This window comes from Antechinus flavipes, chromosome 1 (genome assembly GCF_016432865.1).
Source record: "Antechinus flavipes isolate AdamAnt ecotype Samford, QLD, Australia chromosome 1, AdamAnt_v2, whole genome shotgun sequence".
NCBI lineage: Eukaryota > Metazoa > Chordata > Mammalia > Dasyuromorphia > Dasyuridae > Antechinus > Antechinus flavipes.
In genome coordinates, this window is record NC_067398.1 from 60,390,612 (window position 1) to 60,416,157 (window position 25,546).

At 39.6% G+C, this 25,546-nt stretch overlaps 1 protein-coding gene across 1 annotated transcript in view; it reads left to right on the plus strand.

Moving 5' to 3' along the window:
• HDAC11 (histone deacetylase 11) overlaps nt 1-25,546 on the plus strand; it is a 43,298-nt gene that overhangs the window by 12,441 nt on the left and 5,311 nt on the right. The window contains exons 4-8 of the mRNA XM_051983778.1: nt 13,559-13,675; nt 15,991-16,033; nt 22,180-22,256; nt 23,054-23,116; nt 23,883-23,979. Of these exons, the coding sequence (XP_051839738.1) occupies nt 13,559-13,675; nt 15,991-16,033; nt 22,180-22,256; nt 23,054-23,116; nt 23,883-23,979 (397 nt within the window). The remainder of the gene's footprint in view (nt 1-13,558; nt 13,676-15,990; nt 16,034-22,179; nt 22,257-23,053; nt 23,117-23,882; nt 23,980-25,546) is intronic.

Here is a 25,546-nt window from a genome sequence, read left to right on the forward strand (position 1 = left end):
CCCTGCATGGCTGTTTTGTTTGTGATGTGAATTGGTGTTGTATTCAGAGCTTAAATAACAATCATAATAGAAGAATTAATAAAAGCCTAGTTGATAGTGGAATTTGCCTGTGAGAAGGCAATCCTACAGTGCTAATTTGATTTGGATATTGGTTGATAAGTAAAGTTTAATATATTTACTGCTATGGGTGATTACATGCAGTTTGGGGGAAAAGGAACTTGAATTTGGTGTTATTAAATCCGGGAAAGAGAGGGTAAAAACTTGAGGGAAGGTGAGAGGAAGGGGGCTCATTGTAATGAGTCCAGTGCTCTCACCTGGACCAAGGTTTTTTTTGTTTTTTTTTAAAGTTTCTTTTGATTCCAAGTCCTGGTGAAGATAGGTTTCCTTGATATAAAGATTTAGATGCTATAACAATGATTTCCACCAAATCACTACCTATATTCTTTAGTGGGACTGTAATATAATGGAATAAGCTATGGCTTGTGATATAAGTTGGGGCTGGGCAATGTTTAGGTAACCTAGAATCTGGTATTCTTTTAGACTTTTGAACTTTTCTAGGGTGATTATAGAGAAAGGGTGTTGATAGATATTGGCGCAACCACACTTAAATAGTGCCTTTTTCAGAGTTAGTTTGAAAAATCCCAGCAGAACCACAGAATTTCAAAATATTTGAAACAGATCCCAGTAGACATCTAACCTAACTTAGCTTATATCCAAATTTTAAAAAAAATGCTATTGTTTACTTGACAAGTAAATCATCCAACCTTTGCTTAAAGAACTTCACTGAGGAGAAACTTCCTTCTACAACATACCTCAAAATGGCCATCCATCTTTTACCCTGAAGCACTCCAATCTCTTCTCCCCTCCTCTCTGCTTCCTAGGACAGCTCATTCCACTTTTCGGTACCACTGGTCAGGAAATTTTACCTTATATTAAGCCTAATTTTTTTCTTTTTGTAATTTCTATCCTGTACTTTTTGTAATTCTCTTTGGAGCCAAGTCAACCACGTGACAGCTTTTCAAGGATTTGAAGACTTAGAAAGTCCAGAGAGTTTTGTTGGTTGAAGAAGTCCTGACTCTAAATTCACAGCTTCCCAAAGGCTTTTTCAGCCTCAGGCATTTAGTTTTACTTCTGTCCAAGAATAGCAATCACTATCACCTAAGCATATGTAGGACAAAAACAAAGAATCCAAGTGTTGGGACTAGGAAGACAGAAAATTCTGGACCTAAAAGAAGAGATTTTAGGGGTAAAATTCAGGAGGATAAATGCTGTTAGACTCAGACTTGGAGGTATGTTCTGCATTTCTTTAAGATTCTGGTTCAATGGAAAGAGCATTGGTTTTAGAGTTAGAGGACATGGATTCAAATTTTGCCTCTGGTGATATTACCTGTGTGTCCTTGGAACTATCCTTTTTTGAAGTCTCAGTTTCCTCATTTGTAATATGAGGAGAGGTGTTAAACTAAGTAGTTCCTGAGGCTTCTTTCAGCCAAGGTCCAAGATCCCATCTCCCATCAGAACAAGAACAATTTGTTCTAATTTCTTTTATCCTCCTACTCCCATTTATTACCTCCTAAAACTGTACCCATGGCAGTTTGTCCATTATTTCTATTTCTGTCTATTCCTAACTGTGTACACACATGTACACTCAAACATAAAATGGATGCCAGGTGGATTATGGTGTGCTGGTTTTTCATATCTCTTCACCATTATATTTAATAGAAATCCTACTACCTCAGCACCTGTGAATTAAGAACAATCAAACAAACTCTGGAATGAAACTTTATCAACTACTTGATACTGAGGATATGGCCCTTCTCTATGTTTGCTTTTTAGATTTGTGACAGAATAGAAACATGTTTGATGGTTGAATCCTAATCTCCTAACGCTTTGGACTATACATAGCCTTATCTCCCCAGGTGTCTAAATTTTTTGGAAAAATATTCAGAAGGCTGATGGGTAGCTTACTTAAGGTTTTAGGGGGATGCCTTAGGAAGGAAGGTGACATAAAAGATGAAGGGATCAGATGAATATATCAAAGAAAATCCCAGTAATCATCTCTCTTTCCTGTCCCTGTCAATTAATCAACAAGCCTATTTTGAGTAGGCTCAATCTAGTATAGTTAAGAGAATATATATATATATATCTATATGTGTAGAGATATATATATATATATATGTGTGTGTGTGTGTGTGTGTAGATATATATATATATATATACAGATATATATATATATACATATATATAGATAGATAGATAGATATAGATATAGTATAGTTAAGATCTGGGAATTTTCCACAGTAGAGTTCATCCACTGATACATTTGGAGGTTTGGCTAGGAGCTTTTGAATGTTAAGGTCATAATTGTTAAAAGGTCCACCTGAGGTCATATCCAGCATTCTGAAAAATCTGTCCACAGATGAACTCATAAAATCCCAGAGAATCAAATATAGCAAAGTGATATGACCTACCCAAGATCCCATAAGGATCAAATTTGAATTCCATACCTGTAATTCCAACCTGATTTCCATTTTGCTAATTGTCTTTGTTTTGTTTTATTCAGAATATTTCTATTCTGTCATCTTCCTTTTCTAACATTCCTGAAATAGTGTTATATGCTTAATGTTTATTCATTTAAACTTAATTTCTGGAATCCATTTATTCTTTTGCCAAGGATGTATTGGGAAAATTTGACTTTTCTCCTTAATGTCTAGTTTAGAAGTTAGAGATATTTCCTCAAATATCCAGTTCTCTCTTCCCTGTGCTGATGCATCTTCTTATCACTCATGACTTTATTTCAACCCTTTTTGAAGCTATAACTAACCTCTTGGAGGTAATGTATTCTCTAAATATTCCCATTCTGCATTGTATTTCCTTTTACTGTAAATCTTTAAGGAGATGTTATAATCATTGATGTGGGCGTTCCATCCATAACTGTGGGTCACAATTCCACCTTAACTTAAACAGCTAGTCTTGGAGAGTCACTATTGGAAGAAGAGACGAGAAGAAAGGTAAGATCATTGCAACGAAACCTTGTTGTTGATAAACCTTTGCTAACATAGTTTAAGAAAACAGGCCATCATTGGATTTCCTGCTCTCAGTAGAACTTTCCAGAACTTATACTCCACAGGCATAGCTTTTGAGAGTCCAGACTGGAAATAGAAATTGATAGAAGATTATTTCCTTCTGTTTATTCTAAAACTACTTCCCACTTCCTCTCCAGTAGGGGCCTTCTAGTTTGAATATTCCCTAAATTCACTTCCTATCTATCCCACCTTAGTCATGTTCCTCTCTTAGGATATAAAATATTATCAAGAAAGTTTAGTACCTCTGGTGTAAGGGCTGCTGAGTGCTTTTCAGAGATACTTTCCACCTTTGGTGTCTACCTGATCCACTTCTATCCTGTGACTCCAAGAAGCTGTAGCAAGGCAGCAGTCATACCCCAACATACTATTTCAGCAGATAGACTAAAACAGGTTGAAGGTAACTGAGAGGTTTCAAGATCATCAGTGAGTTAGGGAAGTTTCTACCTCAAACATGTACTTCCCCTAGTGGAATAGGCAGATGAGAAGAATTTGTTCCAGTAGCCATGAAGGCAGCTGAAATAGGTACAGCAGAGCTCTATATGCTTCATTATTCATCATAGATCCCAAGGTCATTCTCTGCATTTTGAGCTATCACTATTTACCTTGACTCTGTCCTGCCACTGATTATGATGCTGAAAAAGAGAGTTGAGATTGATGACTTCATGTAATCCTGCCTCACTTATATTCAATTAATACATGAATCAAAAGATATCACTTATACCACTTTACCATTTTTACCTGTCTCAACATCCTGTGGTAACAGGAAAGTGATGAAACAGCAGCTATGGATACACTGGGAGTTGTATTCACAATTCTTCACTCAGGTGACCCAGATCATGGGGTCATCTTCTCACTGCAAGCAACAGTAGGATTTGGCGGCCTTTCATGTGCCTGAGCACTTTTTAAAGGACTGCACTGCTCACTTCCTGGCATGAGGAAGGAGCTAGAAAAGTTGCCCTAAAATTGTCTGGTTAACCAACTTTGGCCTGTTTATCATAGCAGGCAGGGAATTCCACCCTGTGGTTGAAATACTCCAAAAAAATACCAAGACTTCTGCAAAGAAGTACATGTATATAGGTACACGTAATGTGTCTATACTTACAAGCAACATAAAGTCCAGTATAATTGAAAAGTGAACAGCTTTTGTGAGAGAAATTATCAAAAAATGCATTCAAATAGTAGACAGCCCTGAGTAAAACAAGGCTGATAGATGAAGTCCAGCTTACTGAAGTCAGAGCTGGACACATATTTTTCTTGAGTGGCTACAGTGAAGTGGAGTACCATGAAGCTGCTACAGGTTTTGCAATCAAAACTAATTTAGTCAACAAGCTTGTATGCTTGTCAAAAGGAATGAATGATAGGCTTATGACAATGTGAGTACCACTTCCAGGAAAACAGCATTCTCCCACTGTCAGTGCCTCTGATCCCACCATGACAAACCTTGATGAATTCAAAGAAAAATTATATGAAGACCTAGGGATCCTCATCATCAATATTCTAAAAGAGGACAAACTTATAATTCTGGGTGACTTTAATGCTGGAGTAGGCACAGACTATTAAACATGTCAGGAAATCCTTGGGAGGAATGGAATCAGAAACAACAAAATCAGTGCTCACTCACTATCTAAGACTTGTGTATCTCATGACCTTCGCTATTACCAACACTAGCTTCCATTTACCTAAATGCAATAAAACTTTGCGTTTTATCCTTGCGGCAAACATAAGTATTTAATAAACTATGTGATTATAAGGAGAAGAGACAGACAAGATATGAGAGTGACACAGACAATGTATGGCACAGAGTGCTGGACTGATCATAGATTTATCCTCTGTAAGCTAAATATTCATTTTCAACAAAAGCAGTGACTACAAAGCAAAATAATTACCAGTAGACTCAATGTCAATAGATTAGAACTTCTCTGCTAACTTGAAGGGAAGGTTGTGGAAACAGTGGAGCAGAAAAGGAATGAGAAGCTTTCCACAGATTTGGTGTATGGTGCTGCATTTGTTTATCTGGATCAGAACACTGGCAAACATCAAGACTGGTTTGACGAAAATGATGAAATTCAGAAGCTGCTTAATGAAAAATGAGAATTCCAAAGAAATTACCAGCAGAATAGTTCATCCGTTTCTAAGAAGGCAGTTTTTATCTTTTGTCAAAAGTAAAGTACAAGTGAGACTTAGAAAGATGCGGGATTCTTGGCTCAGTAAGAAGGCAGATGAAATTCAGTTTTATGCTGATAATAACAATCCAAAGTACTTTATGATGCCCTGCAGCCTATTTATGGGTCAAAGATATACAACACATCACAACTATTCAGTGCTGATGGAGCCACATTGATTAATGATAAGGACATGAACTTGGGAAATGGGTTGACACTTCCTTAATGCTCTTAACCAGACCATAATTAAATCAATGCTGAAGCTATTGACCATTCACCTCAGACTGAAGTCAATCTCTCAACAAATTTCCAACTGCAGAAGAAATTTTGAATGCCATTAGGCTCTTCTCCAGTGACAAAGCACCTGGTGATGCTGTTCCAGCTGAGATTTATGAGGATGGCTCATATAAAAGATACTAAAATCTTCTGGGTTATATGGCAAGAGGTTATCCCCAGTGAGCTCAAAGGTGCCTCCACTTTACATCTCTATAAAAGGTAAAAAATAGATTGTCCTATGACAGTCACAAATGGGTCTTTCTCTCAGTCACTGTTGGCAAGATTCTTCCTAGAGTACTCTTTAATAGGCTGATCCTTTAACTGGAAGATGGTTAACTATCTGAGAGCCAGTGAAGCTTCAGAAATGATTAAAGAATGGTCAATACCATGTTTGTTGGCTGACAATTCTAGGAGAAATGCCAGAAGCAAATCATACACAATGTTTGTAGATCTGACAAATGCCCTTGATACTATCAGTCATGAGGGCTTATGGAAAATTGTGACAAAATTTTATTGTTCAAAGAAGTTCATCAGTATTGTGCATTAATTTTCATGATGCTGTGCTTGCCCAGATTGTAGATAATGGATTATATTCTTGCACTTCCCCAGTCACCAAATGGAGTGCTTGCTTTTAGCTTGGCAGCCATATGTCAAACACTTTCAGGGAGAATGAACAGGGCATCATGGTCAGCTATCACACTGGTGGTAAATCATTCAACTTGGAGAAGCTACAAGCCAAGACTAAAGTGAAGGGAGTCTTGATAAATGATTTCTTTGTTTGCAAATGATTGTGCACTTAATGCAGATTCTGAAGCTGAGATGCAACAAAATATGGATTGATTTTTTGCTACTTGTACTAATTTTGACCCAACAATTAACACCAAGAAAACACAGGTGCTCCCCATCAGTTAGCATCACACCTTCCATACGTGGATCCATTGGTGACAGTAAATGGAGAAGTTTTGAATGCTGGATAAGTTTTCCTTGGTAATATACTTTCCGGGAGGAGGGTGTTGCATATTAATAATGAAGTTCATACTTGCACTCTCAAAGCTAGTTCAGTGTTTGAGAAGCTCCAAAGGAATTTTTTTTTTTTTTTTGCTGAGGCAGTTGGGGTTAAGTGACTTGCCCAGGGTCATGATAACCAGGACATGTTAAATGTCTGAGACCAAATTTAAAACTCAGGTCTTCCTGACTGCAGGGCTGGTGCTCTCTCCACTGTGCCACCTAGCTGCCCCTCTGAAGGAAAATGTGAGAGAAAAAAGGTATTAGACTGACTGCTATCTGAAGGTCTTTAGAGATAATGTGTTGACTTCATCGCTGGATGCCTGTGAAATCTGGACCATACACCAGGAAACTGATTTGCTTCCTTTTGAATTATCAGGAAGCTTCTGAAGATGACCTGGCAGGATAAGGCACCAGCTACTGAGGACCTTTCTCAAACTAAACTGCCAAGTATCTAAACTCTTGTAGAGTATAACTCTGATGGGCTGACCATGCTGTTTGGATGCCAAATTTATGTTTGCTTAAAAGACTGTTTTCCTAAAACTCACATGAGACAAGCACTCACATTGTGGTCAGGAAAAAAAAAAGTGATGGACACTCTCCAGGTCTCTCTTAAGAACTCTGGAATAGATTGCATGACATGGGAGACACTGACGCCCAGCATAGCATGCCTTCAATGGACAAGGTGCTATACTCTAGCAACAAAGCAGAATTGAAAAGGCTTCAAAGAAATGCAAGATGTGTAAATTTAGGAAGTTCACCTCAAATGTCCACATGGACTATTTGTGAACCTGTGGTAGAGCATTCTGAGCTTATATTGATCTATCAGCCACAGGCAGACCCACTGTAACTTGATTCTAATATAGTGATTGATGTCATTTTGGTCTTCTTCAAGAATGAAGGATGGCAACCAACATTCACTGTCAGAAATGCTTTCCATTCACAATTTAGGGTATCACTTATGTACTGCTGGTTCCCAAATGTGCAGCATGTTACAAAAGGCTGTAATTGAGCTATTAAAGCTTAAAATGTCAACAAAACTTTTAAGACACCCTATGTATCTATGGCCCTTAATTAAGCTCCCATATTTTATATATCTACAATACTTGTATATTTGGATATCTCACTATTATTTGAAATTTTTAATTCATTTTCCTCCAAACCTTTCACTTTCTCCTTGGTTATCAGTTGTACCACTCCAGTCCCAATCTTTCAAAATGGTAATTACAGGCATTGTTGACTCTTCTCTCTCTTATTCCTATCTAGTCATTCAACTGTGATTTGTGCTTTACTCTCTAGCTCTTTCCACTGTCACTAACCTCTAGATCAAGCCTGAATTGCCCCACAGCTTCTTATGTGGTCACAAAGTAGATTGATACAGTATTTCTATTTAGTGTCCAAGTATCAGATTCTTATCCTGGCTTTGTCACATGCTGTGTGTTCTTGTCCTAGTCCCTTAACTTTTCTGGGACGACTCAGTCCTCAATCTCTCAGTTAAATAGAGGGATTGAGATTAAATGACCATTAAGATAAAAATCTATGATCTTTGCAATTTTTATTTATCCTTTTTTCCCCCTGACTCTAAATAACTACTAGATTAATCCTTTCTAAAATATCAATTTTGTCAATTTTTTTTCTGATCAAGAATCTATAATGGATCCCTATTCTTGCCACATTAAATTCAAGCTCCTTTTATCTGGACATACATGACTTTCATCTCACACAACCTTATGTGTTGTTGTTTTTGAGTCATTTTAAGAAATGTTCAACTCTTCCTGACTCCATTTGAGGTTTTCTTGGCAGAGATACAGGATTGGGTTTTGCCATTTCCTTCTCCAGATGATTTTACAGATGAGGAAACTAAGGCAAACAGAGTTAAGTAACTTCCCCAGGGTCATACAGCTACTAAGTGTCTGAAGCCAGATTTGAATTTAGGAAGATGTCTTCCTCACTTCAGACCTGACATGTTATCCATTGTATTTTTACTTTCTAATATGGACCTTCTGCTGTGGCTAAGACAATTTCTTTTCTCTCTTGAACACACTAAGTTCATGTTACCTCTGTACTTTTGCTCATGCTGTTCCTTCTGCCCATAAAGCCTTCCCTTTCCCCCTAATAATTCAGGTATTTTGCATCTCCTCAATCCTACCTATTCCCATGAAATCTTTGCAAACTTAATTAATCCCCAACCCATAGCAATGTTTCCTCTTATATTGGATTCCTTCCACATTTAGGTATCATATTTATGTAGTTTCTCTTATGATTAAGATGCCTTAAATTTGTTTTCCAACTATTCCATCATCTGAACTTGATGTCTATATATGTGGACTTTAGGGCCACATAGAAATTTGAAGGTGGGCAATGTATCTTTTTTCTACTGCTTTTATACCCTCCTTGTATGGTAGTATAAGCAGTTGATACCAAATGATTTCTTTTGTAAGTTGAAACCACATGATTCAGTAGAAAGAGGGCCAAGAGAAGGGGGACCTACTACAGGCTCCTCCACTATGCAGCCTAAGTTATTTAGGCAAAGTTATTTAATTTCTCTGACCTTCACTTTCCTATTCAATCCTAGGGTCTATTTTAATTCTGCCATTACATGATTTTTAAGTTCATCTTTATACTCCAGGTGTGTGTTGGAGGATTGGCAAGACTTCAATCATGCTCTCTCTTCATAGCTCAAAGAGCTCTGGATAGTGGTTATGGGAGGGAGAGGACTTAGAATAGAATCCTGGATCTGAGCTGTGTCACCTGAGGCTGGTGTTTAACCTCTTTGGACCTCCATCTCATCTTTACACGAGGAAGATTTCTTTAGTCCTTTTCTAGCTCAAATCCTGTGATCTCTTGAGTAAAACATATCTCTTTTATCCATTATCAAATGAAACTCTCCTCTTCCTGTTTCATTAATGATTGGGACTACAAGTGTCCATACCTTAGGAGCCTAGATTTAGAACCGGAGGGTGCCTTAGAACGGATATTGTCTAAACTTGTTATCCTAGAGAAGAGGAAGTTGAGATATGGAGAAGGGAGATGACTATTTCTGAAATATTCCAGGCTTTTCTGCTCCAGTCTTCCTCCTGGTACTTTGTCTTGACATAAAGATGACCTTGAACTTTAGAAGGATATGCTGTCATAAAGAATGCTCTGGTAGGTCCACTACATTGGAAAGTTCAGAGGGCAGCTCTGGTGATCAACTGTGTTGATGGGATCAGCCTACTGCAATGCTGAGAGGCTCATCACCAGAAGATCCACCACCATGATGATTTGTTTTTGACCATAGCAATTCCCGAAGTCTGTCTTATAGCATATGGAATAATTGCACTTTGTGTCAGTGTAAGGAGTGCTCACTGTGATGATGTCCAGGTCTTTCTGAAGGGTTAAAGTAATTATAGATCCTTACCTCTTCCTTTCTATAAATTCTTCATGATAATGTGGACAGGATGGGGGATCCTAAATTGGGCACCCAGGACTGGCTATGTTCATCTTTCTCTTGATTTTCTTGGATAATAACCTATGGCGGTGTCTATGCTAGATCTGAATCCTGATCTTTCTGATTCTAGGCCCAGTGCTGACTCACTTAACCGTTACCTCAAAGGTTATCTGATATCCAGCAACCTCATTTTATACAGGAAACACACCCAGGGACTTCAGTGACTTTCCTGAGGCCATGCAGGTGGAAGTGTAGGTAGTGAGAGTCAAACTCAGGTGTTATGATCCAGTACTCTATTGTGCCACATTAGGTACCAGAGATGATGGAGTGTGGATGGCACTTATGTAGCACAAAATTTAGAGCTGAAAGGGGTTCTAGAAATCATTTATGTCAAACTACCCATCTTATAGATCAAAACTTCTTAAACTATAGGTCACAACCCCAGGTGGAATTGTGTGAATAGAGGGGTCATAAAATTATTGTTTTTATCAGCAAATATTTGATTGGTATAACTATTTTATATACTTATATATCTGGGGTCTTGTAAAACTTTGTAAAAATGATTGAGAGTAGAAAAAGTTTAAGAAGCCCTGGTATAGGTAACACTGAGACTTTTATCTGAAACCTTCCCACTTGTTAGGCCCTTTATCTTCTCTCAACATTATCCCCTTCACTCTCACTTTTGTAGTATGCTGATCTGTACTGTTCTTGGTAAAACTTTGAGGGCTGGAAATTTCTCTACTTTGTTTTTGTATTCCTAAAGTCTTAAATAGTACCTTGCACTAAGTAAATGTGTTTGTTAAATCTGATGAGGTAGGAGGGTTGTACAAAAATGCTGAACCCCAAAATTTATTGGGGTTCTTTGATTTTCCCCATACAGTCCACCAAATGTTGGGGAGCAAGGATTTGAACACACAAAACATATTGGGATTTCAGGCCAATATCATGAGGTGTCTCAAAAGAATTTGTAGGCTTAGACCATTTCCAAATCAAGAGGCAAAGATATTATCTCATTGCTGACAACAAGCTAATTTCCAAAAAAGGAAGTTTTGGAGAGCACAAAGGGAAAGACACAATAGCAAGGTGGAAGATGGTATAACAAGGGGGAAGATGCCATTGAGACAGCTAAATACTAATGAACTCTACCTATAACAAGAGAAGGGACACCATAAGGCAGGTAAAGTTCCTAGAGAATTTGCTGCCAGAACATGGGCAGTTCCTAATGTGCCTGAGATTGTGATGCTTAGTGGTAAGAAAAGCGAGGTACCTATAGGTTCTTTTATAGAAGGAAAATAATCTTAGAGGTTGATATCATAACTTGGCCTTCTGATTGGATAGAGTAACTGTGGGATCATGATAATTTTGTCAATGCCAGGAATTACAAGATAATCCCATCAGTGCTCTTTCCTACTTGCCTTAGGGAATAGCTGTGAGAATTCAGCTAAGTAAGGCCCCCCTGCAACAGAGGTTTATTTAAATTCCATTTAAATTCAAGAAATGCCTTCTCCTATCAGTGTGCTTCTCTAGACACTACCTAGATTCTGGGGTGCTAGCAGAAACATGGCTTTTTGCTGGGGTCTTATTGACCCCATCAAATTCAACTGAATAGATCAGAGGAGAAAGAAGCAAAAGCTTCATGGAGGAGATGGTGTTTGAGCTGGACACACACACACAGATATAGGGGTAAAGTAGACTGGGAGAAGGAAATAGCAGGAGAAAAGATAAGAAAATTAATGCTGCAGTCAGCACATGGTGAGGAGTCCAGTGTGGTAGGAACATGGCGTATCTGTGGGCAACAGTGAGTGATGAGGTTTAAATGTTCAGTTACAGCCAAGCTGGGAAGTATGAGCTTGATTCTTACAGATAATGGGGAGGCATAGAATATATTTGTACAGGAGAGTGACATGATCAAAATGTCACTCCATGTTAAAATGAACTTAGCAACAGGTTTAGAATACATTGGAAAGGAAGAGATTGGAATAGGGAAAACAAGATTAGGAAGTTACTGTAGTTATCTAAGTGAGAACTAATGACAACTTGAACTGAGATGGGAGCAGGGAACAAGGGATGTTGTGAAAATGTAATTTTTAGCATTTGGCCACGATTAGATTAGAGTCAAGAATAAAAGATAATTCCCAGAGTCTGAGGCTGGAAAGTTAGAGATCCCATCTAGAAAAATAGGAAAGTCAGGAAGAAAAACAGATTTGAGGGAGAACATGAAGAGCCTGGTTTTGGATCTGATGAATCTGAAGTACAAGTGGTACTCCTCAGTGAAGATCCCTAGCAGGCATTTAGAAGCGTGGGACTGGATCCTAGGAGAGAATGTATGGCTTCTCTTATAGAACCTGTCCCAGAAGTTCTGTAATGAGGCAGTGAGGTTTGCTAACAATTAATATTTTTAAAGGATCTGGGCCTTTTGTTTTTGTTTGTCTGTTTTGCAGTTAAGCTAATCGAGTCTAATATCAGCTTTGGGGTGTGTGTATGTGTGTGTGTATATCTTGAACATATCATCAGCTCTAATGCCCTTGAGTAACCTAAACAATCTACTTATTCTTGAGTCTGATCAACCCCTGACAACCCCATCCAATCCAACACCTGGAAAAAATGAATTGTGCCTTTCTGGGTCATTGTTATTTGAATGGGGAGAGAATATACTCCCTTCCCACTCCCCAAAGACCCACTTTCCTCCTCGGTGAAATGAGGGACTTGAATTCAATGACTCCTGAAGATCCATATGCACTCTAAATCTTCCGCTTTAAAAATCTATATAAATTCTGTAGCATCAGAAGAGTAGAGTCTTCTCATCTCAGAGCAAAGCCTTGGCCAGATCCAGGCACCCAGAGGTCATTTGGTGAATATTGGAGATGCATTTCTACATGGAAATAGTTGATCTATCAACTCCTTTCCCTCATAATGGGCAATCCTCTTACCTCATATCCTGCTATTTCCTAGGAGGACAATTTGCAAGGAAAAACATTCTTTTGGGATGAGGGAGATGAATTTGGAAGAGAGTCAAGTTTGAATGCTGGTTCTGATATGTGCTATCTCTGTGATCCTGAAATTCTTAGGGTCTCAGTTTTTTCATTTGTCAAATGAGGGGGTTAGGTTCAATGATCTTTGAAGGACACATCTAGCTCTGTAATCATGATCCTATTTCATGGAAGTGAGGCCATTTGGAAAATTTTTGTAACTCTTCCAGAACCTTAGGGGTACATCTAGATGGAACCTCAGAGCCTGAGGAGTGTGGGTAGACCTCACTTTAGAGAATTCTGCCATGTCAAATCAGCAGTTACAAATCAGGTAAATTGAAGGGAGGGAAGGCAATATTTTTATCCCCAAAGGAACCATCCAACTTGCTAAGTAAACATTCTGGATGTGACATCTTTACATAGCCAGTTCTTCCAAAGCATTCGGAGTATAGTTCATTTTATAAAAATTCAATTTACATTTATGCCCATGTGGAGCACTGCTGTTGTAAACCATCCCTTGGCAGTCAGCAGAACTCCTTCCTCACTAGCCTGAATCTGGGGAGAAATTAGCTCACAGTCTATAAGCATTCATCAGGCACTGAGCATGCTCCTTGTTTCTGTCTCTTTCTCCAGTGGTCCTTTGTAGTGGCAACCATCACGGAGATTCCACCTGTCATCTGTCTTCCTAATTTCCTGGTGCAGAGACATGTTCTTAGGCCGCTAAGGACCCAGACAGGAGGAACCATTATGGTAAGATCAATCTGTGCCCTCTCTGCCTTCTCATAGGTGGTAGTGGTGTTGGCTAGGGGCCCAATGATGAGGAGGAAGATGGTGCTGGAAAGAAGAGGCAGATGTCACTTGAACTTTCCTTTTATTTTCAGCTCTTGGGCTACTTGGGACCAAAGCACAGATCCCTTGTTTCCCCAATGTCTGGTATGAAGTCTTGAACCATTTGTCCATGAGGCATGAAGGCAAGCAGATGAGTTCCTGCTGTTCTGTATCAGCAGGTCTGAGCAACTGTGTGAGATCATTTTTGGCCCATTGAGAAGAAAGATAGATACCCAACAGGAAACAACTAGAATTTCGAAAGTATTAGAACCTGGAAACTCCTTAAGGAGTAAATGACCATACTGATCATCTTTTTGAGTGTAAGAGGAGAGCCAAAAGCCCATTGTCAATTATACTAAAGTTGAATGGGCTTCTTCAGAAGGTAATGAGTTCCTTGTCTCTGGAAATCTCTTCAACAGTAGGCTGAAGAACAAACTGTGAGGGATATGATAGGAATTCCTGCTGTAGGTTTGGATTGGATTAGATGACCAGCGGTGGTACACTGGAAAGTCTCTATAGTCAGAGAACCTAGAATCATATCTCCCCTCTGGCACTTGTGAGTCACCTCTGTGAATCTGGACAAATCTCTGAACCTCTTAGTCTCAGTTTTCTCACCTATAACAGAAATAAAACCAAATGATCTTTGAGGTCCTTTCCAGTCTATATCTGTGAGCCTATAAGTCTTTTTGGTCTAGATCCTAACTTTTTAAATAGGGGGCCAATTCACTGTCCCTCAGACTGTTGGAGAGCCCTACTATAATAAAAACAAAAACAAAAATTTTGTTTTGTGGGCCTTTAAATAAAGAAACTTCATAGTCCTGGGTGAGGGGATAATCATCCTCAGCTGCTGCATCTGACCCATGGGCAGTAGTTTGAGGACCCCTGGTCTAGAGATTCTAGAATTGTGAGATTCTGGATATGGGTTCTTGGCTCTCTCTGAATTTGTGGCCATCTCAGAAAGTATTTTGGATACCTGAAAAAGTATGTCTTCCTTTTGGGACAGACAGATTTGTCAAGCACTTGTTGAACACCTACTCCCTCCTCAGCCTTATGTTCATGGGAAGACACATTGCTTATTCTCAAAAAACTTAGAGGGGAGATAAAGTAAATCTATAAGAAATACTTAGGGAATACAAGTTAAACATGCTTATATAGCACAAACTGATTACTCAGGATAATTATAATACTAACAATTTCCTTAAAAGGAAAGCTAATTCTTTTCATTTATATGATCTCATATAACCTTCCCTATAACCCTGTCGGGTAAGTTGTAGGATCATAGATTTTTGAGTTGGGAAGACCTTTGAGTTCATCTGGTCCAACCCCCTTCTATTACACATCCTCAGAGAAGTCACATTATTTCCTCAAGTTCATACATGAAATAAGTGTTAGAGCCAGGATGTGAGTGCAGGGTCTATATTCTTCCACTGATCCACACAGCCTCCCATGAATTAGGTATTCTCATTTTTCATGAGAGCCATAGATGGGATAGCATAATTTCCAAAGGTTCACCCAGTTGGTTCATCAAAGATAAAAGGTGCCTTATCTCTCCCTACTAGTCTGCAAGCCCTGTTTGGGTTAGGACTATGTTTTATATAGCCTTTTGTCTCTTGTGGTATCTGGCCTAGTACTTGTACTAATAGGTTTTCAATTACTATCAATTTAATTGAATCAGAAAAGGGTAATATAGTTTTCAGGATTAAGTAAATTCAGTAGATTTATCCTAAGGAAAGTGGGGAACAAGGTAGTGCCAATAGAGGCAGATACTAATGAGTAGTCATTTCTCTCTCTTTGAAGGATTTGGAATGAACAATGGTGGCTCCTTTCTTTAGATGGTCTTCTGTTCCTTCCCTCCCTCTCCTCCTTAAAATATTATAATAATTTACCATCATGTTAGGGGTTTGTGGCTTTCAAAGAACTTTCTTCACAGTAATCCTATAAGGAAGGCAATACAAGACAAAGAAAGGAGGCTAATAAGACCAAAACTGATTTGCCCCCAACTCATAGCTAATCAGTAGGAGAGTGAGGTTTGAAAACTAGCTGTTATGATACCTAATCCAGAGCCGCTTCTAGATCTCTTCTTCCTGAACCATTGCTCTCTGCCCAATGGGCCAAGAATGTTTCCCAGGAGGCTTAGAGTATTGCCATTTCTGGATTGTTGGGTAAAGGAGGAGAGGAGCCTGCAGACATAGTAAAATGTCTTGATATTCATTCTTTTTCTGTGCTTCTTCCTAAAGGCTGGGAAACTGGCTATTGAACGAGGCTGGGCCATCAATATAGGTAAGTACAACAGGGAATTCATTGTGGGACTGTGTGTGTGTGTGTGTGTGTGTGTGTGTGTGTGTGTGTGTGTGTGAGAGAGAGAGAGAGAGAGAGAGAGAGAGAGAGAGACAGAGAGAGAGAGAGAAACACACAGAGACAGAGAGACAGAGACACAGAAAAGAGACACAGAGAGACAGAGACAGAGAGAGAGAGGAAGAGAGAGAGAGAGAGAGGAAAAGAGAGAGAGAGAGAGGAAGAGAGAGGAAGAGGAGAAGGAGATGGAGGAGGAGGAGGAGAGAGAGAGGAAGAGAGAGGGAGAGAAAGAGAGAGAGAGAGAGAGAGAGAGAGAGAGAGAGAGAGAGAGAGAGAGAGAGAGAGAATATGTATGAATCTGTCTCTCCTTCAGTCAGTTGACTTTTAGGACTCTAGAGAGGTTACAATTTGGAGCTTTTGGAGTTGTCCCTTTGCAAAAATCCACAGAATCCCAGTACTAGGGGAGGTCTGATCTAACCTGTTCATTTTATAGTTTACAGATCCAGAGAGGTAGGGTCACACAGACCCAGAAATCAGACTGGGGCCCTTTGATTCCAGCCAGGCTTCTTTCCCATAAATAGTATTGTTTCCCAAATGCTCATGGATGACTCTTGTCACTGGGCTTGGCTTCATGAGCCACCACCTAGGTACAATTTGTGGGGCCCAGCAAGATCCCTGTGCCCAAGGTCTCTTCCCCCATTAGTTTGTCATGAAATCTAAAATGCCTCCTCTTACTGTCATTTCTTAAAAGTTTCTGGAGCTAGGATCCTCCCAAAGTTATGCATTCTATTAGGCAGGAGGACACACACACACACACAAGCCATGGCCACACAACCAGGTGGAGAAGGATGAAACGCTCCCTTTCTTAGATTTGAAACCACAATATTCTCCAGTGTGCTGAAGCCCCTCCTGTTCTATCAAGGGTCCTCAATACCATCCTCTTCTCCCTTACACTCAGCTCACATAGCTCATCATTTCCACCCTCACAACATCTCACAACATCGCCTTCTCGTCAGCTCCAGAGCCACCACCCTGCTGCAGGCCCTCACTCTCTCCTGGCTGACCCCTTGTAATAGTTACAGCAGCCTGCTGCTTGCTCTCTCTGCTTGAAGTCTGGTTTGACCATGTTATCTTTTCTCTGTTCCCTTTCAATAAACTCATGTGGTTCCCTACTACTTCTAGATTCAAATATAATATGTATAATTAAATTTGACTTTTAAACCTCTTTACAACCTGGACCCCTCCTATTCTTCAGTCTTCTCATACCTTCCTCTCCACATACTGAATAGTTCAGCAATATTGAGCTGATATAGGTATGACCCCATGCCTTTTCATTGGCTGCCCCCCATGCCTAGAATGCACCCCTTCCTCACCTCCAGTTCCTCACTTCATTCAAAACTCATCTCATTTTGTAGGAGCCTTTCCCAGCCTTCATCTCTTCCCTCTAACATGACCTTCCAACTTATACAATATATCTAGTATATAAATAGTTATTTTCATGTCTCTACAATGCTTGTTAATATGTTGCCTGGCATATTAAGTAACCACTTAAATACTTAATAATTGTCTGACTTGTGGAAGAGTAGCAGAGACGTTAGGGATGCAGGGAAGGCACACCAACTCCAGAGGGGCAAATGATGCAGGTGGTTGCCAAGGATGCACACATACGTGAGTGCTCTTGGTAGCAGCTGTCACGGAGGCTGCCCTTATTATCAGCTATAGTCTCTCTCCAATGAAGGTCATCATTCCAGCTTGCAGAACCAGCAGCAGCTCTGATGATCTGGTCTGGAGCTTGGGCTGGCCTCTTGTTTTAAGGTCAGTTCTTCGCCACAGGGAAGCTGTACTCATCTGTTGTCACTGACTTATTTGAACTTTCCTTCTTAAGGAGGCTGAAACTCCTGTTTCTTTCTTATTTGGACATTCAGGTTGATCTGTGGCTCTGGCAAGAATTCATCAGGTTGCATAAGCAGGCAGAGAAGATGAATTGTGGGGTCAGGCTAAGCAAACTAATTAATATTGTATCTTGAGAGTGTGTCCTTTAGAGTTCTCTTATCTTTATTTCTCATCAACTGGAACTATATTTGGGGAAGACTCTGTTGTCATCAGTAGGAAACAAGACCTTGGAGAAGATTAAATCCTAACCACATTTCTGGGTTGTTTCTTGAGCTCCCTGCAAAGCTGGGAGGATTTCCCCATATAATCACTGTTATCAACTTCTCTCTGTCTTTGTTTATGTCAGGAGAGATACCTCCTTTTTGTTGCTGTTTTTTTAAGTAGTATTTTATTGTTCCAAAATACAAAGATAGTTTTCAACATTCACCTTTGCAAAATTTTGTGTCCCAAATTTTTCTCCCTCCCTTCCCCATCCCCCCCCCCCCAGTCCCCTCTCCAAGACAGCAAGCATTCTGATATAGGTTAAGCATGTTTAATTCTTCTCAACATTTCCATATTTGTCATTTTGGGCAAAAAAAAAAAATCAAATCAAAGGGGGGAAGACTGAGAAAGAAAAGAAAAAACCAAGTAAACAAACACAAAGGTGAAAATCATATGCTTTGATCCACTTTTGATCTTCATAGTTCTCTTTTTGGATATGGATGGCACTTTCCATGCCAAAACTATTGGCATCTTCTCTTTAGCCTATCTTGAGTCAGTCACTAGAAACAACACATTTTAGGGTAATAAAGAACTTTTTACTATACTCATTTTGAACAAATGAGAAAACTACAGTATTTAAAAAAAAAGTATAGAGTTTAGAGCTAACTTTAATGTGGTAGCACTGCAATAGAATATGAGATTATTAATATAATAAAAATAGCATTTATATAACATTTTAAGGATTGAAAAGTACTTTACATATTTTCTTGTTTGATTCATTATCCCTAATATATATATATATATATAGTCACTGAACCCCGAGAAAAGTTAAGTGACTTTCCCAAAATTGCTATAGCTAATAAGTGAGGCAGGTTTGGAACTTAGGGCTTCTTGAGTCCAAATTCAACACTCTATCTACTAAACCAGTTCCCCAATGTCTGGCTTTGTACTTTGTTTAGGATATGGAGTTTAGATTTGGATCTTAGATAGCAACATCCCCTCATTTACAGATTTTGAAGCTAGGATCTAGAGAGACGGATGTTTCATCTCTTAGCCAAGGGTCATGCAGGAAGCACATAGAAGATAATGAATTGCATTTCACATTTCTGATTTCCACTCAGTGTCTTTTCTACATTTACACTTCACACAGTAATACTAAGTGCTCAAGGAATGCCTTCTTGTGAAATATTCATATAAGCCTTTTCCCCCTTCCCTTTCACCACCCCCACATTGGTACTTTTAAAAATCTGGCTTCAGATACTTACTAGCTCTATGACTGGATAAGTCATTTAATCCTGTTTGCCGCAATTTCCTCATCTGTAAAATGAACTGAAGAAGGAAATGGCAAACCTCTTCAGTTATCTATGCCAAGAAAACCCAAATGGAATCACAGAGTGTCATTCATAGCAATATTTTAAAATCTTGGCAGGTTGACTGGATATATTTTTGCTATTCCCCTCAAGGTGTGTGTAGGGGGATTTCTGTTGATGATTCATCCCATTATTCAGTAATTAAAATGAGGACCCAATGAGTTATCTTTTGTTATCTTTAATATTACTACTACTACGACTACGACTACTACTACTACTACTACTACTACTACTATACTACTACTCTACTATTATTACCTACTACTACTACTACTACTATGACTACTACTACTACTACTACTACTACCACTACTACTACTACTATTAAGCTCAATTTATGTAGCTGTTTACAGGAGTTTTTCCAGTACATGCACTGAACTTACAGTACTTCTATGGAGTTTCTATAGAACACTCCTGTGAGGTAGATGATGCAGATATTACCATTTTACAGGTGCAGAAACCGAGGTTTAGAGAGAGGTGAATGTTTCCACAATGTTTGAGTCTTCACCGACTACTCTTTGTAAATGTGAAGCACCATATAAAAATTATTATTGTTGTTATCATTTGAACTGGGCAAAAGGGAGATGAGGAGGAATGGAGATTTTGGTTGGTTTGATTCTTTTATTCTTGCCTTGGTCAGAAAGTTAGGAAGTGAAGGTGACTCTGGTCTCCTGTGCATGCACAAGCTCCCTTCTAAACTAAATGGTTTGCCATGCTGCTGTAGATTAGTGAGACCACCAGAGGGTGCACTTTGTCTGCCCATTATTGACCTGATTAGGTACTGAGAGCTTGGGCTGCAAACTTGAAATCTGGGATTCACAGCAGCAGTGCTTGAGTGAGAATTCTTCTCCTCCATCCTTGTCACAGTGATTGGGTGGAGGATTTCAGACATGAGGAAATCCCTCTACCTCCAGATGCCAAGATGTCCCCTGGCCCTTCTACTCCAATTATATCAGGGATTGGGCTATCTGCCTCATTAGCTACTCACCCAACAACATTTCTTAAGTACCTACTATATGCTGGATATTGTGTTAGATAATGTGGATCTAAGAATCCAAAGGCAAGGATAAGACAGCCCCTTTTCTTACAGAACTTACAATCAATAGCCTTTATATATATATATAGGCACAAACAAAAATAGATAAAAGGAAAATTTGGAGAAGAAGGCACCAAAAAATGGTGGGATAAAGAAAGGTTTCATTTAGGATATCTTATATTGAATCTTGGAATTCATTTGGAAACTAGAGATTCCAAGAGGTGTTGACGAGGTAGAAGGACATTTTAGGTTTGTAGGAAAGCTAATGCAAAGGCAAGGACATGGGAGTGGGGACTTGATGGTAGCAGGAGTGTCCCGTTTGAGTATCATCAGCAAGGACAATTTGCCCAGATTGTAGGATGTGTAAAGGAGCTCAGTCATAGAAAGAATGATATTTAAGCAAGTGTTTTTGGAGCACTTGCTGGATAGTCAACCTTTTGTTCACCTGTATCATGGGGGATGGAGAAGCCATAAAAACCCTGCCTTTGAAGAGCTTGTCTGTCAGACAGATGAGATCCATAGACAATGCTAGGGCTGGATCACAAGCTATAGGCTATGAATGCGATGGGAAGTAAAGGAAGAGAGAGCTCAGTGGGTACTGGAGTAGTCAGAAAATGCTTGTTGCAGAAAGCACTACTTGAGCTAGGCTTTGAAGAATGGAAGCATGTGAATGACTATGTGACCTTGGTGGGGCACCATCCTTTATCAAGTTACTTATTTGTAATGGGAAGAGTTTGGAATAGATAGTTTCTAAAGCTCCTTCTAGCTTTTAATAAATTCTCCTGTGCCTGCCAGCCCTAACTCTTTATTATATGTGAAATTAGAAATAAGAAATGTTATGAATAGTCACTTGGGGAAAGGGCAAGTGAGGAATAGTGTGCAAAAGGGCGAGAGGTAGAAAAGATGGCATAAGGCGAAAGGCTGGCCTGGATGGGGTAGTCTGCAGTGGAGAACAGCCAGGAGTGACAATTCCCCCCATCCCTAGCCACTGCTTAATGCCTTTTCTTCCTTTGACGTTCCTTTCCATTTGCCCTGTGCATACATACACACACACACACACACACACACACACACACACACACACATATACATGTACACATATGCATATACTCATAATCCATGTCTATTTATATCTCTGTATCTTGCTTGCACATAGTGCATAGTACATAGTTTTGCATTTATCTCACCCCACTTTGAATGTGAACTCCTTGAGAGCTTTTCTTTTGCTTTTCTTTGTGACCTCAATGCTCGCCAGAGTGTTTAGAACACAGCAGGTGCCTAATCAATGCTTATTGACTGACTATTGAGATAACTTAGGGAAACCAGGTTATGAAAGGTCTATTTGTCATGACCTTATTCGAGTTTTCTTCTTCATGGATCATTCATTTCATGAAAGATCGGTCAAGGGAACTTGTCAGTGCCATTTAGAGAACAGAGGATCTTGGAAAGGGGTGAGCATACTGTAAGAGTGTAACTAGAAGAGCCTTTACTCCTTTCCTAGGACCCTTATCTGGAGCTGAGATACTAGGGAGTCAGAGCTGGTAGGAAAGGGAGGGGTGCTTTCTGGCAGCAGGGGACAAGGGCACCAAAGAGAACCATCAATTAAATAGTGTGTTTTTTTTTTCCTGCAGGTGGTGGGTTCCATCACTGCTCCAGTGACAGGGGAGGGGGATTCTGTGCCTATGCTGATATTTCACTTTCTATCAAGGTAAGGCCTGTGGAGACACAATGCCTTTCAATGAAAGCTACAGGGAAGAGGACTATCTGGATTGGAAGATTTAGAACTAAAAGGGACCTAAGCATCTAATCCAACAGTAATTGAAATAGGCCTAGAGGTCATAGTAATTGAGCCAGCATCCAGTTCTCTGACGTATCAGAAGTCAGGCCTTGAGAAATGATGGGCATAAACTGGCTTAGAGGAGATTGGAGCACATTCTCAAGAAGAGATAAAAATACAGGAAAGAGGCTATAAGGAAAATCTGATCTCCCCCCCCAAAAAAAAAGTCTAGAAAGAATGGACTCCTCTTAATTCTTTGAAACTCTGAATTTGATCATAACTTGTGAGATAGAGAACATACCTTTGGGTAAAAAATACTCTCACTGTTATGCTGGGTATAGCTGGAAGCTAATGGGAGCCAAAATTTAGGATCTGAGTCTTCACTAGGTTCTGGGCTAGAGAGGAAAATAATAATAATAGCTGGTATGTATAAAGCACCTGCTATGAACACAAGGCTTTGAAACATTCAACTTTGAATTGTCAGTGAACTATTAGTAAAGGTCTTTCCTCCAAATGCCCTCTCACAGCCTCCAAAGGAAAGCTACTGGCAGATTGAACATTTCACTGAAATTCGATTCTTAGGTAAGAACCTTATAAGGTCAAGGATGTAATGTCCAGAGCGTTCCCTAAACTATTGGGGATTTTAAACGATCATCTACTCAGTTATTTGCCTGGTGAGTGTTTTATTTCTCTGCTTACCCTTTCTCTCCCTCCTCTGTCCTGGGCAGTTTCTATTTGAACGAGTGGAAGCAGTATCGAAAGCCACAATTATTGACCTGGATGCACACCAGGTGGGTCCCCTCTCTCATGTGGGTATCAGTGTCCTGTCTCCACAGTTCATGCTTTCCCATGATCCTTTCTCCCCATCAACATGCACTATCAGGAGAGTATAACTTCCACACAAACACACTCCTATCTACACACCCACACAGTATCAGGAAGCATCAGGTTGGTTATCCAGGGATAAGATATTGCTGAATGTCATAGGGAGAGCTGGAGAAAGGCTTGGGGTCACCATCTTTGGTCACCATCTACATCCAAGGATGGCGTTCACTTCTGACAACAGTCAAGGTCAATGTTGGGTTGAAAGTACCTGTTCATGCCCTATGCCAGGGCTTCTTAACTTTTCTACTCGCAACCCTTTTTCATCCAAGAAATCTTTCAGTCCCAAGTATATAAAATGGGTATATAAGTTAAACATTTACAAATAATAAATCATAATTTCACAACCCCCCCATTCAGTTATATGACTCCACATTAGGTAGTGACCACGGTTTAAGAAATTTTGTCCTATGCCTGTGAAATTGCAGCCCCAATCCCTATACATAATAATAACGATACGATAACAATGATGGTGATAGCTGCTCCTCTTTGAACAGAACTTTAGCATTTGTGAGGTACTTTATACCCATTTTTTCATCTGATTCTCACAACAAACCTAGAATGTTGACACAGTGTACATTTTGGTATTCTTCATTTTGGTCTTGCATTGCTGATTTGTTGACATGGAATTGCTGGCTTCCAGAAGAAGCTCACTAGTGGTGTGTTTTCCCCTAGGGGAATGGCCACGAGAGGGATTTCATGGATGACAGTCGGGTGTACATCATGGATATATATAATCGCAACATTTATCCAGGAGATAGTTTTGCTAAACGTAAGTCCGCTAAATTGTTGAACTAGTGGTCCTGGAGTATCGTGATTTCTTTGTGGATGAGGTGCTGCGGCACTGGCATAAGGTAGCAATATCAAAATGGACTTGGGGAAAAAAGACCAATGTATATTTTTTAAATTCATAAAAACGAATGTACAGGGACCCTTTCCCCTATGCTCCCACAACACATGTACCCAGCTGGGTTGGGTTATGAAAGGTCATTTATAGGCCAGTTGTTTGCAACTTTGAATTCATTTTCCCATGGGAATAATGATGGAGGGGCTATTCAGGTCCCACCTGGTCCCCTAGGGACATTTAGTCCCCACTATAAATGAAATACTTGACTGTTGCTATTAGAACTTCTCATTGTTTCTGTGGGAGAATATATCTTAAGTCCCATTTGGGCATTTGGGAGGCAGGAAGTGTACTTGCCCCCCTCCATTGTAGCTACATCTCAGAAGAAAATCTTTTTCCCATCCCCTGCTCTGGATCATTCCCTTTTCATTTACATGTGAGCATATTGTAGAGAAGCAGTATTTATAAAATAGGTATTTACCTCTTAGGAATGGTCTGTATGTATTATCCAGCCTTAGTTTTTGGATCTTTTATGGCATTTCCCAACTCCCTGATGGGAAAAGGTACTATCACCTCCCCTCCTCCTCATGCTGTGCAGGACATTCTTTTGGGACAGTGAACTGGGAGCAATTCCAGCTGATACAGCTCATATTGGTAGTGCTGGCTGGGCCTGACTTTATAGGTTTACCATCCATGAGGGATATAGGATCTGGAGTTGGGAAGAACCATAGAAATCCTTTAGTTCATTCTCCTCACTTTATAGATGTGCCCGGAGGGAGAAGAGACTTGCCCAGTATCACATGGTAGTAAATAGTAAAGCTGGTATTGGAACCTGGGTCCTCTGATTTAAAATCCAGTGTTCTTTCTGGCACATTTCAACTACATATATTATTGATCTTTATAGCAGCTCTCTGAGGTACGTGCTCTGATTAGCTTCATTTTACATATGAGGAACCTGAGGCAAAAAGGTTAAGTGCCTTGTGCAGGACCACAATAAGTGAGGAAGGATTTGAAGCCAAATTTCCTGACTCCCAAATGTACTTTATCCATTATACTAAGCTGCCTCTCCCCCTTGCTTAGGCAGCTGATGGCATAGTAGTTAGAATGCTGTGCCTGGAGTCAGGAATACCTGACTTCAAATCTTCAGACACTTCTCAATTGTATGACACTTATCCTCTACTTGTCTAAGTTTATTCAACTGTAAAATGGGGATTACAATAGCACTTATCTCCCCAGGATTGTTGGGAAGATCAAATGAGAGCAAATTTGTAAAAAGTGTTTTGCACAGAACCTGGCACAAAATAGGTGCTATATAAATGCTTATTTCCTTCTTATTTTCCCTGTGGCTTTTGACACACAGTATATATCAGGTCTAGGAGAAACCTTAGAGATTATTCAGTCCTTCATTTTAAAGAGAAGGAAAATGAGGCCCTGAAAAGTGCTTAAATGGCCAACCTGAGTCCCCACCTTTAGATACAAATCCAGTTCTGTTTGT